Genomic DNA, 14,381 nt, shown 5'->3' with positions numbered 1-14,381 from the left:
GCTACAGCAATGACAGCGGTCAAGTTTGTCTCTGAAGCGTGGGCACTCCAAAAGACCGAGGAGGATTTACTTAGCAAATTACTTAGTAATATGATATTTTTTAGACTGAGAGATGCTGTAGACAAAGTTTTAAGGGAAGAAAACTTTATGATTAAAGTTTTATATGTTTTTAAGATTTTGTAAAAATCTTAAAAACATATAAAAATTATTAATATGTATATTTGTTACCAATTATTACATCCAATAATTGGTCGAGGGCACTCGTTCCAAAAATATTTGCAGATTTTTTTCTTCTAAATTCAAGAAATACTTTTACAAAGCCGTAAGTACTTATAAATCAGGATTGGACAATGGAATGAGGCTCAAAACACTCTTCTGTTCAATTGATATATATATATATATATATATATATATATATATATATATATATATATATATATATATATATATATATATATACATATATATATATACATACACACACATATATATATATATATATATATATATATATAAATATATATATATATATTGTGCGTGTGTGCATATTGACCCGTTTTGTATATTTTGTATGTTGAACCGCAGTCCTTTCCTTCTATATAGGGTCAATAAGAGGAAGATTGTCTTGTAGACTCCTTTGCGTGCTTCTTAGGAGCGATAGGTTATGTGCATAGGAAATAAAACTCAGATCCAAGCCCCCAGAAAAAATGTCCATAGGTTGAGTCTAATTATGGAATAAACCGCAGATTTGAGAACCTCAATTTGCTCAGAGAGATTTTACCTACAGTGTCTGGCGGCTCAAAACATTTCCCATCTCAAAACAAGATGGATGTGCTTGAGGTAGTACCAATCATGGAGAACCAGGACAATTTGGGGTACTACTCCTGAATCTAAGAGGTACTATAATACGTGATACTGGACGATAGAGTCGAAAGCAGTAGAAATGTTGATGCTGCACACAAGCAGTCGATCTTTGACCAAAGACGTAATTGTTATTAGTTTCCCTAGTAGTCGATCGGCGTTTTCACGGTTCAACCCATTCATGGATCCAAGTTTTTGTCTTCAGTCAAAGCATTTGACTGAACACGGAACAGCAATACCTTCTCAAAGACCTTGCTGATGACCGAAGAAACTGTGATTTGCCTGTAGCTTTTATAAAGCAGTGGATTTCGATTCTTTTCTCTGGATATTAGATGTGCCGCAACCGTGGAAACAGGCAGGTGCGATTCCTACTTGATGCAGATTTGGAATAGTAGGGCTAAACACTCATGTAGAAGCTTTGCCATGCTGTAAGTGTCTCGAAATAATTTCATCGAGCTCTGGAGACTTATTCCACTTCAATTTCTTCATTATTACTTCAATATGCCATTTAGAAACAATAATTTCGACTTTGAGAAGCATATGGAATAGAACTTTAGCAAGACTCGATCAAGGATATTTTTTTTTTTACAAGGATCGATCTATTCTGTGCCATTCACTCTTTATATACCATGATCGTCTGGGGCACCGCTTGTAGTACCAATAAGCTTGTGGTACCATCAAAAATGGTACCAATAAGTTAATTCCTTGATGATCGCTACTATTGTGCTCAGAGTCAACGGTTTTAATCTCCATTGGTAGTGGGAAGCTCACCAAAAAAGTGATCGACATCTGATTCAGCCAGGGATACGCTATGAACAAAAGTAAAGAACAGAGATTTTGGAACTTGGGTCATAAATCTGGCATACACCCCCTAAGTATAGTGAAAAATAGTCATCGTCAAGAAGATGGGAGCTGAAGTCCCCACATATAATAATACTTTTTGACATATAATAATACTTACCTCACAAGTCTAGCACAAACCTTTGTGTATTGCCAATCTGAGAGAACATATAATTTGTGGGGAGGTATACTGATACAACGATAAAACTGCTTGGGCTAGTTCTACTGAACGCTGAAAAAGAAGTGCACAGATCAATCAGCATGCAAAGCAAATCAGAGCCTGTGATTACCAATATTCTACCACCTGGCCTTCCAGCTGACATGTAGCGGATAGCAGAAAAAAATAGGCCTTTCTTACAATTCCATCAAGAAATGCTGAACGACCAGATATTATTACATGTTCCTGTATTGCATGTTATGCTCTACTTGGCTACTAGATCACTTAAAAGAGACCGTTTATATGGCGTATGCCGTATATATTTCTGCTGTGAAGGAAAACGCTTGCATTCATTAATTTATGTTTGTTTGAATTAGCCTCTAACTGTTTATTATATACCGGCATTGTGTGCTATAGTATGGATGTTTTCCACGGCAATTAGCACACTTAGCATCACGGGCACGTGAATTATCTTCGCAATTTCCGTGATCACCAGAGCACCTAAAGAGTTCTCATTGTTAGGAAGGTCTTGTTGCAATGTGTCAAACTTATGGCATTTAAAAAAAAATTTGAGGGACGGCATCGTATTTGTTCACTTGACTCGGCAATAACAGACATAAAAACTGTACTTCATTTCTTTTTCAAAAGCTTCTTTGTCTCGGAATGTTAGCTCGACTGACTTGCTAGTACCATAGTGTTTCGCTTCTTGGATTCCTTCCATAGCAGACCCAAATCCTTGTTGGTAGCATCTTCAGGGACAAGTTTAGCCACAGCCAGGAATTCTGGTTTGAACTTAAAGTACAGCCGCAGAATTTGATTTTATGCAATTAGCTTTTTTTCTGCTTCTTTCTCGGTTGTAGCGTATCTCTTCTCATGATAATTTTCCGAACTTTCCAGAAACACCATTGAAATTGAGGAATTCTTTCTGCTTTTGACACGATTTATAAATTTTGAGTGGTGCTACTTTTACGTGAATCGGGATGCTTGGAGGGTCGCTGGGGGTGGACTGCGTTTTAGTTTTCATACCTGTGTTCCATCTATGTAGCTATGCATCAAACCTTTGTCTACATTCGTTTAGTTTGCCTGCTAATGATGTTAACACGTTGTGAGGTATGGTAGGAGACACAGATGGATCATAGATAGTGAATTTGAGTGGAAATCACCCTTTGTGTACAATATATCCATGACATGAATTGTGTCTTTTACAAGTAAGTACAAATGCATATAAATGTGCCTCTGTGCTTTTGAAGCAGCGGTAGTTCCTTCTTAGTTTCATTATAGTCGTATAAATCTTATGGCTAATGTGACAGATTTCTTGTGGAAAAGTCTCACGCCAGTGTTTACAACCGATTCATGAGGAATATCTTTGTAATTCAGTGATCTTTGTATGAAATTTGAAAAAAAGCTGTGTAAATACTTTTGCCATTGCGCTCGCTACTAATCCATCAAAAGTTTAGTCTGATTCTTTAGAAGTTCATGGAATAAATGCAAAGCGCTGGTCAAGTCCGTATAAGTCGGTTCGGATACAAGGGAAGATGTATTCATATATTCCCCGTGATTTGAGGGTAACTAAATACCTGCACGAAACTGCCAATGCTCCCTAAGATCAGAGGATATAGATGGCTCGCAAAAACATCTAACAAATAATATAGATATCGTAGCATTAGATGGCGATAAATAAATAAAATCGAAACTTACATTGTAGTAACTGGAGGAGGGAGAGAAAAACCATGGAGAGAAATTCCATTGAAGAACTAAAAATATATTGCAGCAACTGTATGAGAATGTGTAAAAATATCCGACCGAAAAGAAATATCAGAACGAAATGCTTAGACACAATTTGTATCTAAGCTAGGAATGCAATATCTTAGGAATAGTACTGAAACCTTCATTCCTTTTTTAAAATGTATCATATATCGGTTAGGTTATCCATATTTTTAATCAACAGAGGAAGTTTTTAGTTGAAAGTAAAGAGCGAAGTTGAATTTCCTCTTCAGGTATATCGATATCAGTCCTTGTAGGAGACTGGGGTGCCTTCGGTCACTTTTTCGATTACCAGCCACCAAGAATTTTACGTTCGTTATTTTGAAAAATCTTGCTGAACGCAGGGAAGAGCAAAGTTTGATCTACCAAATCTATTTTGTAGTTTTCTTAGAACTCAACCGGATTGTAAGAAAAAAGTGATCCCGCTGAAGCCCCATTTTGACCGGAGGTGCCCCCAACCCGGGGCACCTTCGGTCGGGCTTGGGGCACCTTTGGTCAGCCTTGCAATTATACAAATTACCTCCGTTATCCTGTCTTTAGATGGCTAAATATACAAAGCTTACTTATCTCTTTGTTTATTGTTTGTAAAAATAAGCCAAAGTAACAAAATCACATCATTTATTACTGTCGGAAGGAAATTTTCGACATCACTTTTGATACAGAGGCAGAGATGGTTGAGTTCAGCGACTTCACTTTTCAGCGGAGACTTGGAAAAAGTGAAAAATCGACGTCGCTGAACTCAATCATCTCTGCGACACGTGCCGTACCCCCACTTCTGCTAGGAATGGGCAATTTCATCTTAACATCCGCCAAATTGACATAACTTTCATCCACTACTTGTGGGAAAAAAAACTTGCTAGAATCACTGTCCTTTCTGCGAAGGAAACTTACAAAAACTTCACTGTTATCTTTTTCTTTGACGAATCCAACGTAGTGCAGTGAACTGTTCTTGCCTTCGAACTCCACCAACACATAGTCGCCAATACTAAGGGTCCCCAGTGCAAGTGGCTCAGTTAGCTCGTCATCACCGATATGTAGACTATCATCCGTGTCATCATCCAGATGAACTGAAACAACAGATTCTTCATCAGTCGACTGATCGCACAAAGACGTTTGCTGCTTCCTCTTCTGACCCTTGCTTTTCGTTTGACTTGTTGGCTTCTTCATATTTTTTTTTAGCAATCTTGCTTTTGCTTTTGCATCTTTCTCATCTTGCTTTGCTTTCTTAGCCATCATAGCAGCTTCAATTTTATCTTTCTCTGGTGTGTCTCTCAAAACTCTCGATGCACCCTTTTTCCTTCCACCCCTATTGCTCTGTTTCCTTAGCAATGCCTTTGGATACGGTCGGACATCTTTGGGGGTCAAAGCATTAGAGTAACGAATCTCTGCAGCAGGTGTTGCCGGTGTAGTTGACGGTGACGGGCAAGGATCTAGTAGATCCGATACTGGTGGGTTTCTCTCTGTTGCTGATGGGCACGGCTCTGCCTTAGGACGGTCGCTGACAGACGCAGCATAAAAATCCTCATCAGAAAAAGCATTGCGGTTGAAGGGCCAAATGCCAGGCTTCGAAAACCCAGAAATGATGTTGTTCATGGTCAGTGCATTTGGATAAGCATTTCCTACAAGCTGGGCAATATGGGTGATCTGGATCCTCTGAAACGGATTTGAAGTCATACAATCATGAAATGCTCTTTTCAAAGCAGACTTCAGTGGTCCATAGATAGTAATATCTAGAGGCTGAAGACGATGACTGCAGTGGGGTGGGAAGGATAGTAAAACAATGCCATTTGCACGGGCGTACATGATAACGTCAAGACCGATGTGGCTCTCATGGTTATCGAGCAATAAGAGGACCGGGCTGTCCTTGGAACATCGAACTTGTTTCTTGAAATGCTGTATCGCCTCGTAAAACAATGTTGCAGTCATCCAACCAGTTGTTTGGGCTAGGCCGAGACTTCCTGCAGGGGCCCCAAACATCATATGATCCTTGAACTTTGCTCTGGGGAATACGAAGACTGGTGGCACGGTTCCACCAATAGCATTGACAAAGCAACAAACAGTAACAAGTTCACCCCTTTCAGCTGTGGTAACCTGACCAACCTGCTTGGTACCGGTTTGTGCTATCACCTTGGGGCTGTCAAGTACAGTTGTGACCCCCGTTTCGTCACAGTTCCAAATGCTTTCTCCTGTGAATTTGTATTTGTGCAGGACAGCCTCCAAGTTGTCAAAGAATCTGTCAACATTAGCACGATTGAAGCTCGAGCTGCGAGCTAAGCTAGTGTCCTCTGGCTTTCTGAGAGACAAATCACCTTGCCTTATCATAAAGCCCTTCATCCAGTCTGGCCCAGCCATCTGTGCTTCTTCCCAGTTGTGAGGAACTTTCTTATCTAGTCTTTTTGCATAATCATATGCAAACTTTCGTGTTTGCATCAGGGTCATACCATAATGGACTTTCGAACAATGTTTCAAATAAACAGCAAGCTGGCCCTCTTCATTGGCCGTGAAAACTTTTGCAGTTGACAGTCTCTCTTTTCTTGTCGGAAGAAAAGCACTATTGAATGTGCCACCACTAGAGGTTCCAGAATTAGAGACCCCAGCTTGAATAGGCACTGGTATGCCCCCTTGCTCTTGCTCGCGTAGTTCTTTTGCTCGGCGAACGTTGTCGATAAGGGTTGATTTCGGTATTCCGAAAGCTGTTGCAGTACTACGAATTGAAGCTTTGTCCATCAAAACTTTGGAAACAGCAATGTTCATAGCCTCATCTGACACACCCTTCGGGCGTTTTGGAACTCTGTTCCGAACCATAACCAATGATCTGGAAGAAACTTTGAAATTAAGACTTACCGAATTTGGCAGTGTAAAAATGACCCACAGTAAAAGTTTGCGTATGTTTAATAGTGAACCTATTAAACACTGGTATTAAGTTAATATAGAAAATCTTATTCATTAGTTTAATTGATTAAAAAAAAATTTCACAAAAAGAAGTTTTCCCAGGAAAAGTAAAGAACTACATTAAACCGAAGATGAACATTAATAAAGTCAAATAATTTTTCCGGTGTAAAACTGTTCAAGTCAAACTCAAAACCCGCAAAAACTAAGAGGAGTAAGGCACACACCCCTCCCCCTGCCGTGCCTTCTAAAGACCAGAACATAATTTGCGATCTACTGAAAACAATCGTTACTTCTCCAGTCATTGAAAAAAACACAATCATAGCCAAAATTACTGAAAACATACTAATGAATGGGTATTGACAGTTTAATAAAAATTACTGATATTCGTCTTTGAAGGTCTTAATAATTTTGGATTTATTAAAGTTAAAAATGAGAAAATATACAAAATGTATTTTGTTTTGATTTAATTCAACACTTCCCTCAACATTCCCTAAAAGCTTCACTTGAATGCCCTTGGCATTTTTGGACACCATGGGCGAAACCTGCTCCCCTTTCCTGATAAAAGTACTATACATAAATAATGGGCTAATTGCTTAACTTACTGTCCTTTCTCCAACGACTGCGCGGTGGAGGTTGGGTTTGTTTTTTGGTTTGACATTTTCAGAAGCATAGTTATATGACCTTTCAACTATGCTTAAATGACTATCTCAAAATTTTGATCAGGTGGCTTTGGGTGGAAAAGGGGCTTTTAGAAAACCTATTGAAATTTTGAAACTTTGAAAAAATTTGATTGAAACTTCTATGTTCAAAAGGGCATCACTGCCCTTCTCTCGTTCTGAAAGTAACAAACTCTTTTGGTACACCTTACTTTAGTTCTATGCTGGGAACATCAATGTTAACCACAATTGAATTGTAGAGAGACCTATCTTTAACTTAAAACTGGTAAGGTTACGTTATTCATCAGGTTGGGGTGCCTCCGGTCAGCGACCGAAGGTGCCCCGTCGTGGAATGACCGAAGGTGCCCCAGCCACCATTTTGTCAAACTTATTTTCTGACCCGAAAACAGAGAAAGATTTCTCCTTAGAAATACCAATATCTTCTAGTCGTATCATTTCTATGTGTATACAAATTTAATCATCGAAATCCATGCCAAACAGAAGGGGAAGGCTAGGTTCAAACAGAAGTAGAGAAACTTACTTTTCGCAAAAAAAATGGTACGAAACTCTCTCCAGCTAAACTGGCTGAAGCTAACTGAGGGAAATTTTCTTCGGACATCCGCCTTGGATAAACAACCTCCCCAGTGCCATCTAGCATAAAAATACGTAAACTCAAAATGAGTTATTGGGGGTGACCGGAGGCACCCCGTGACCGAAAGCGCCCCGGTCTCCCCTACCATCATATATTTTCTTCAACCCTCCTTTTGATCGAATGAATCTTTGGCCTTTGGCCCTCTTGAATGATACATCGCAAAATTGTTTGGCTCGTTTTGCTTCTTATGGTGTGTAGGTCGGACCCTCCTTCTTTATAGAGATTAAATAAAAAAAAACAAGTTTTTTTTAACTGCAAGTAAGGAGCAACGTTCAAACTTAAAACTTTTTTTAAAACGTATCATATATAGGTTAGGTTATCCATATTTTTAATCAACAGAGGAAATTTTCAGTTGAAAGTAAAGAGCGAAGTTGAATTTTTTCTTCAGGTATATCGAGATCAGTCCTTGGACCATCATATATTTTCTTCATCCCTCCTTTTGATCGAATGAATCTTTGGCCTTTGGCCCTCTTGAATGATACATCGAAAAATTGTTTGGCTCGTTTTGCTTCTTATGGTGTGTAGGTTCTTTATAGAGATTAAATAAAAAAAAACAAGTTTTTTTTTAACTGCAAGTAAGGAGCAACATTCAAACTTAAAAGGAAAAGAAACTATTCCGTATATGAAAGGGGTTTTCCTCTCATCAACACCTCGCTCTTTACGCTAAAGTTTGACTCTTTGTCACAACTCTACTTTTTAAAATAATAAAAAACTTTAGCGTAAAGAGCGAGGCGTTGAGGAGGGGACAACCTCTTTCATATACGGAATAATTTCTGTTCGTTTTAAGTTTTAATGCCTTTCCTGACCTGCATTTTAAAAAACATGTTTTTTCTAATTTAATTTCTGAACGTTTTTGAATTAATGCATGTTTTGATTTTGGCTCACTGCGCATGAATAAATGAAACAAAATTTGTATATTGATTTTTTGCCTAAATGGCTTTCTCATAGTTTTGATCGGTTGATTCCGATAAAAAAAGGGGGTGGGGAGAAGGCCTAATTGCCCACCAATTTTGTTTACTTAAAAATGCAACTAATTTTTTTATTTTTTTACGAACCTTTTTGTTAGTAATAAACATACGTTCCTTACGAATTAACTTACGTAACGAACTTCTATATTTTTGTATTTTTGTTACGTATATGAGAGGGTTTGCCCCCTCGTCAATACCTCACTCTTTACACCAAAGCTTGAATTTTGTTCCAGATCTTTAGGAATGACCCCTGAATCGCAAAGGCCATAAAGTAAATTGTTGAGATTACTAAAAATACTTTAGCGTAAAGAGTAAGGTATTGTGGGGGTGACGAACCTCCTTATATACTTAATATTTTATGTTCGTTTTAAGTTTTAATCCTGCTCATTACCTCCAGTTGAAATTTTTTTTTTATTCACTTTCTATTTTTTTTAGATAATGCTAGAAAATCCTGTGGCCCCTTCATGGAAATTCTCTTCTCTCACGATAAATTCCTCCATGGAAAGATCCTCCCACTAAACCCCCTCCCCCCGATCCACCCGCACCCCAACGCTAAAAAGTACCCCTGAAAACGTCTATGCACTTCATATAACCATTACTATATGTAAACAATGGTCAAAGTTTGTAACTTGCAGCCCCTCCCCCGGGGACTGTGGGGGATAAAGTCGTCCCCAAAGACATACTTATTAGGTTTTTGACTAAGTTGAACATAATGGCTATCTCAAAGTTTTTATCCAGTGACTTTGGGGAAAAATGTGCGTGGAAGGGGCCTCGGTGCCCTCCAATTTTTTTTCACCAAAACGGCACTAGAACTTTTAATTTCGGTTAGAATGAGCCCTCTCGTGACATTCTCGGACCACTGGATCGATACGATCACCCCTGGGAAAAAAAGAAACAAACAAACAAATAAACACGCATTCGTGATCTGACATCTGGCAAAAAATACGAAATTTCCTATTTTTGTAGATAGGAGCTTGAAACTATTTCAGTACGGTTCTCTGATACGCTGAATCTGATGGTGTGATATTCATTAAGATTCTGTGACTTTTAAGGGGGTGTTTAATTAAACAGGCAAATTTTTTCAGGCTCGTAACTTTCGGTAGGTAAGACTAAACTTGAGGAAACTTACATATTTAAAATCAGCATCAAAATACAATTGTTTTGATGTAACTATTGATATCAGAATTCCATTTTTTAGAGTTTCGGTTACTATTGAGCCGGGTGGCTCCTTACTACAGTTCGTTACCACGAACTGTTTTATCAAAGGAAATCAAAAAAGGAATCGGGAAATCGAATAATCGAAAAAGTAAAGAAATATGCGAAGTAATATGGGCTAAATTCTTATTTCATGGGATGTATGATTATCATTTAACTATTCAATAATTGTTACTGTGTAATCATCTTTTTCTCCAGCTAGACCTTGGTCCAGAGCACAATACTGGTATTTTTTTTTTAATTTAATCTGCTTTAGATTTTTTTATTTTATAATACTTTTTCATCATAATATTTTAGTTAATATATTTATATTTAGTATGTAATACATTATTTTAATTATTTTTTTTATAATTACGTAATTGGTTCATTATTTAATATGTTTTAGGCCTGGATCTTCCTGATGGTGGTCACTTGACCCATGGCTTCTTTACGCCAACGAAGAAAATTTCAGCCACCTCAATTTTCTTTGAATCAATGCCGTACAAGGTCAACCCAGAAACAGGTTTAATTGACTACGAAAAGCTTCTGGAGACAGCAAGGCTTTTCAAACCAAAGCTTATTATAGCTGGTAATGACTGTTTTTCAATATTTTTCTTATCCTCTACTTTCTATCTTCTCTATTTTATATCTCCTATATTTTCATACAACCGAGGTTTTGAACCAGAAAAAGGGGATGGTGTCAGAAGTACAAGAGGCTCAGTGCAACTAGCAGCAAGGAACTCTGAATTGATAAATTTTTGTTCAAAATCTTTTTTTTTTTGTTTTTTTGTATTTGCTTCCGAGGCTATGCCTTTTATTGCTGGATGAAAATATCCAGAGACGAACTCTTTTATTGTTCGAATTATTAATTATATTTATTAATTTAGGTATTAATTGTTAATATAGTAATATTGATAATATTTTTTTCTATTCTTCAAATTCTTTTATCATCTCTTCTTCTCTTCCTACTATATCCTCTATTTTCTATCTCCTATATTAAAAAAATAAATCGCAGGTTAATAAGCCGTGGATTTGAAGAGGGTGCATAAAAACAAACAAACAGGAAAAAGAAAATTCTGAATTGACTTGGGACACATTCTTGGTACAAGCATGCATTTGCCATTAATCAAGTTGTCATTTAAATTGCTATTCTTTGTTTATCATAGTCTCGGAATAAAGAAATCGGAATGTATACAAAGTTATATAATTGTAGAGTTGTTCAGATTCAATCCTCGTTTACCAGCTTTCAGAAGCATCGCTGCGTGGATAAGAAATTCGAATGCACATCTGACATCAGTTCCTCCAAAACAAGGCTTTCTCTAGACGATGCTGCATCAATCATGGCATTTATAACAGTGGTTAAAGCGTCAGCGCACCCGGTACCTCGTTTAAATCTGTTAAATCTCGTTAAATCATGTCAGCAGGGTCCTCGTCGTCACCAGACATCACTTCTAATGCGGCAACAGCTTCTTGAATGTTTCGAAATGGTTTGAATCTCATCTTTGAAGAAAAATATTTTTTTTAGCTCATATTAACCAATACTCTCCCCATTGTTCCCAACTAGGAACACTTTTATAAGAACCCTTAGATATAGATTTTTGATAGGAGACTGACAAATAGCGTTCCATAATCCTATTCTCTGATGAAATGGCTGTCCCAATGACTCTAGTTTAGACAATATTAGGTAAGCCTTAGATTAGAAATAGCCTCGTATAATTTCTTAAAAATTTTCAGTTTCACTAAAATCAAGAAAATATACCTACGCTTGATAATTCTGAATGTGATCTTATGGCTTCGACACTGTTTTTAACTATGAAACACTCCTGGGTGTTTCAGCTGCAAGACAATGAGCTAAACAAACTCTAAGTCAAATGTTCCCAATTGGGAACAATGAACGCGGGTTAAACAAAGCACTATACATTACTTAGTTTTTAATATTAATCGCCTTCCTCCCAAAATTTCAAGATTTATTCAAATTCCTTTTTTCATTGAATTCGCCTATTTTTCCTGTTTTTTATGACCGTTACTCTACCTTCAACAGATCCAGAGGATAGAGGGTATTACCCCCGTCATGGGTGCCGTTCATTTTCTTCCTGCCTATTAACCTACATATCTGTTGAGGAAGGAAAGACAGAGGAATGACATGAAAATGCTATCCAACCAGAATGCTAAATCTGGCTACATCCAAATGCCGTTTCATTTCGAAAACAATATTTCTGATACTTATTATCTCTGTCTTTTTACCTCCATACTTTTTAATTAATCTCATTCAGTTCGAAAGCCTTTTGAATGATAAAGAGAGTGACGTGCCTGAACACGTCACAACACGCCAAGAGCACAATGTGTCTTATATTGTGTAAAAATGAGCTGTCGCCAATGAGATCAGTAAGGTATAGGGATAAATATTTAGTTCACAAAATGGCTTTCCTTCTAAGCTGTTTTCGATGCCTTAAATTCAACCTTTCCACTCTGGTTTCTTCCCTTTCCGCCCTCCTGATTTATTGTGAATAACATATTATGTGAATGAAACTTTAAGGAAAGAATCTGATATTGGGACCCAAAAAGATACTTTCTTGCGCGTAAGGTACCCCCCTTAACACTCCCTTAATACTTGTGCGCTCCCTTAACACTATCTACGTTTGTCTTGAAAGACTATTAAGACAGGTCATCAGCTGACAATGACGTCATCTAATGAAGTTTAATGAGGTCATCTAATGCATTTAATATTTTTCAACTTATCATGGTCACCACTTTTGGGGCAAACAAGAAAAGAACAAACCCTAGCCCATAGTAACCGAAAATTAAGAGTGTTTTGAAAAAAAACTGTCAAATCAGGAAGGATCGCTACTTGAATCTGATTTAGGAATAGTAATTGAATAAAAAAAAATCTTTTTCATCTGACAGTTTAGAGCCACATTAAAACTTAAAACTAACATAAATTATTCTGCATGAAAGGGGGGCTGTCTTCTCCTCAATCCTTGCTTCTTACGCTAAAGTTTGACTTCTTGTCTCAATTCTCTAAGGACTCCTTAATCACAAGGTCTTTTTATTGGAATAAAAAGCTTTTTAAAGCACTAAAAGCTTTTGCGTAACGGGTGATGGGTTAAGAGTGGGGCAGCCACCCTCAAATACTGGATGATTTCTGTTCGTTTTATTTTTCAATGTTGCTCCTTACTTTCAGTTGAAATGTATTTTAATCCCGTAATTTTTGATCTTTTTTCAAATCTTGCCGGGAAATACTCTTCGCCCCTTTGTGGAAAATTTCCCTCGGAAAATCCCCCCTCCTAATCGTCTTTGGAACATTCTTTCCGATAGTTTGATCCCCGCTGAAGATTCCTTTCGTAAAATTTTCACTTGGCTGTTCCTCCTGAACATCCTTTCCTATAAAAAAAATGAACCATTGAAGAGAAAGTAAGACAAATAAAAAGAATCTTATCTGAATTCCAGAACCCCCCCCCCCCCATCCTCACCGTGTAAAATATCCCTTTCAATCTTTTTTCTCCTTGAAAATCCCCCCCGGAAAATTTTCTTCCCATGGAGAATTCTCCCCATGGAAACCCTCCCTCCCGACAAGTGTTTTTGCCAAAACAGTATAACCACCTAAAATCCCACTCACGTGATGTCTGATCGAAATGAAAACTGCGCCATTGGAATCTACATAGCCAGAAACTTCATTTAGAAGAATTAAAGTTCTTGAGTAACAAGGAAAATCCCTTTTTTTGTATTGGAGGCAGCAGTGTCTCCACTTTTTTTAATTCTTTTCCTTTTTCTAATGGGGCGCTGAAACATTATTGAGATATGTCTAATGGTTATAAACAGCGGATCCAACTTTACATTAACATGTAATTTAACATGGAGATTTCGTCAATTAGCCAACCAACAGCTCACACCCAGCATAGTTTAACCGCCAGAGCAGCCTGATTTTTTATATATATATATATATATATATATATATATATATATATATATATATATATATATATATATATATATATATATATATATATATATATATATATATATATATATATATATATATATATATATATATATATAACAAAAAGAAAATTGCGAAAAAAATGCAAGAAAATGTAAGAAGAATGTGAAAAAAAATAAAAATCTTATTTGATAAGAAACTCCCGTAAATTCTGTAAAATTTAAAATTTGGGTAGGGGCCGTTCGCTGGTGCCCCCAGCCCTGTGTTAGACCCTAGCCACAGGAAGGAAATTTTTATTTCCCACCATTTAGCCCATAAAAAAAATTCTGGTTTTGCTTTGCCATGGCCTAGACACTTTAGGTTGTCAAGTTCAAGTAAAAGGTAAAAAAAAGGTAAAGGATACGGCCTCAGACTTTACAGTCCGTACCGGCGGTGCTGATCTCCGTTTCTTGGCCCTTCA

At 37.2% G+C, this 14,381-nt stretch overlaps 1 protein-coding gene across 4 annotated transcripts in view; it reads left to right on the top strand.

Moving 5' to 3' along the window:
- Positions 1 to 14,381, top strand: part of LOC136040122 (serine hydroxymethyltransferase-like) — a 111,847-nt gene that overhangs the window by 34,963 nt on the left and 62,503 nt on the right. For all 4 annotated transcript variants that reach the window (XM_065724220.1, XM_065724222.1, XM_065724221.1 and 1 more), the window contains exon 4: positions 10,391 to 10,573. In XM_065724220.1, coding sequence (XP_065580292.1) covers positions 10,391 to 10,573 — 183 coding nt within the window. The remainder of the gene's footprint in view (positions 1 to 10,390; positions 10,574 to 14,381) is intronic.

This window comes from Artemia franciscana, chromosome 20, assembly GCF_032884065.1.
Source record: "Artemia franciscana chromosome 20, ASM3288406v1, whole genome shotgun sequence".
In the NCBI taxonomy this organism is placed as follows: domain Eukaryota; kingdom Metazoa; phylum Arthropoda; class Branchiopoda; order Anostraca; family Artemiidae; genus Artemia; species Artemia franciscana.
The sequence above is the reverse complement of the archived record's forward strand: the minus strand, read 5'-3'. Positions and strand labels throughout refer to the sequence as shown.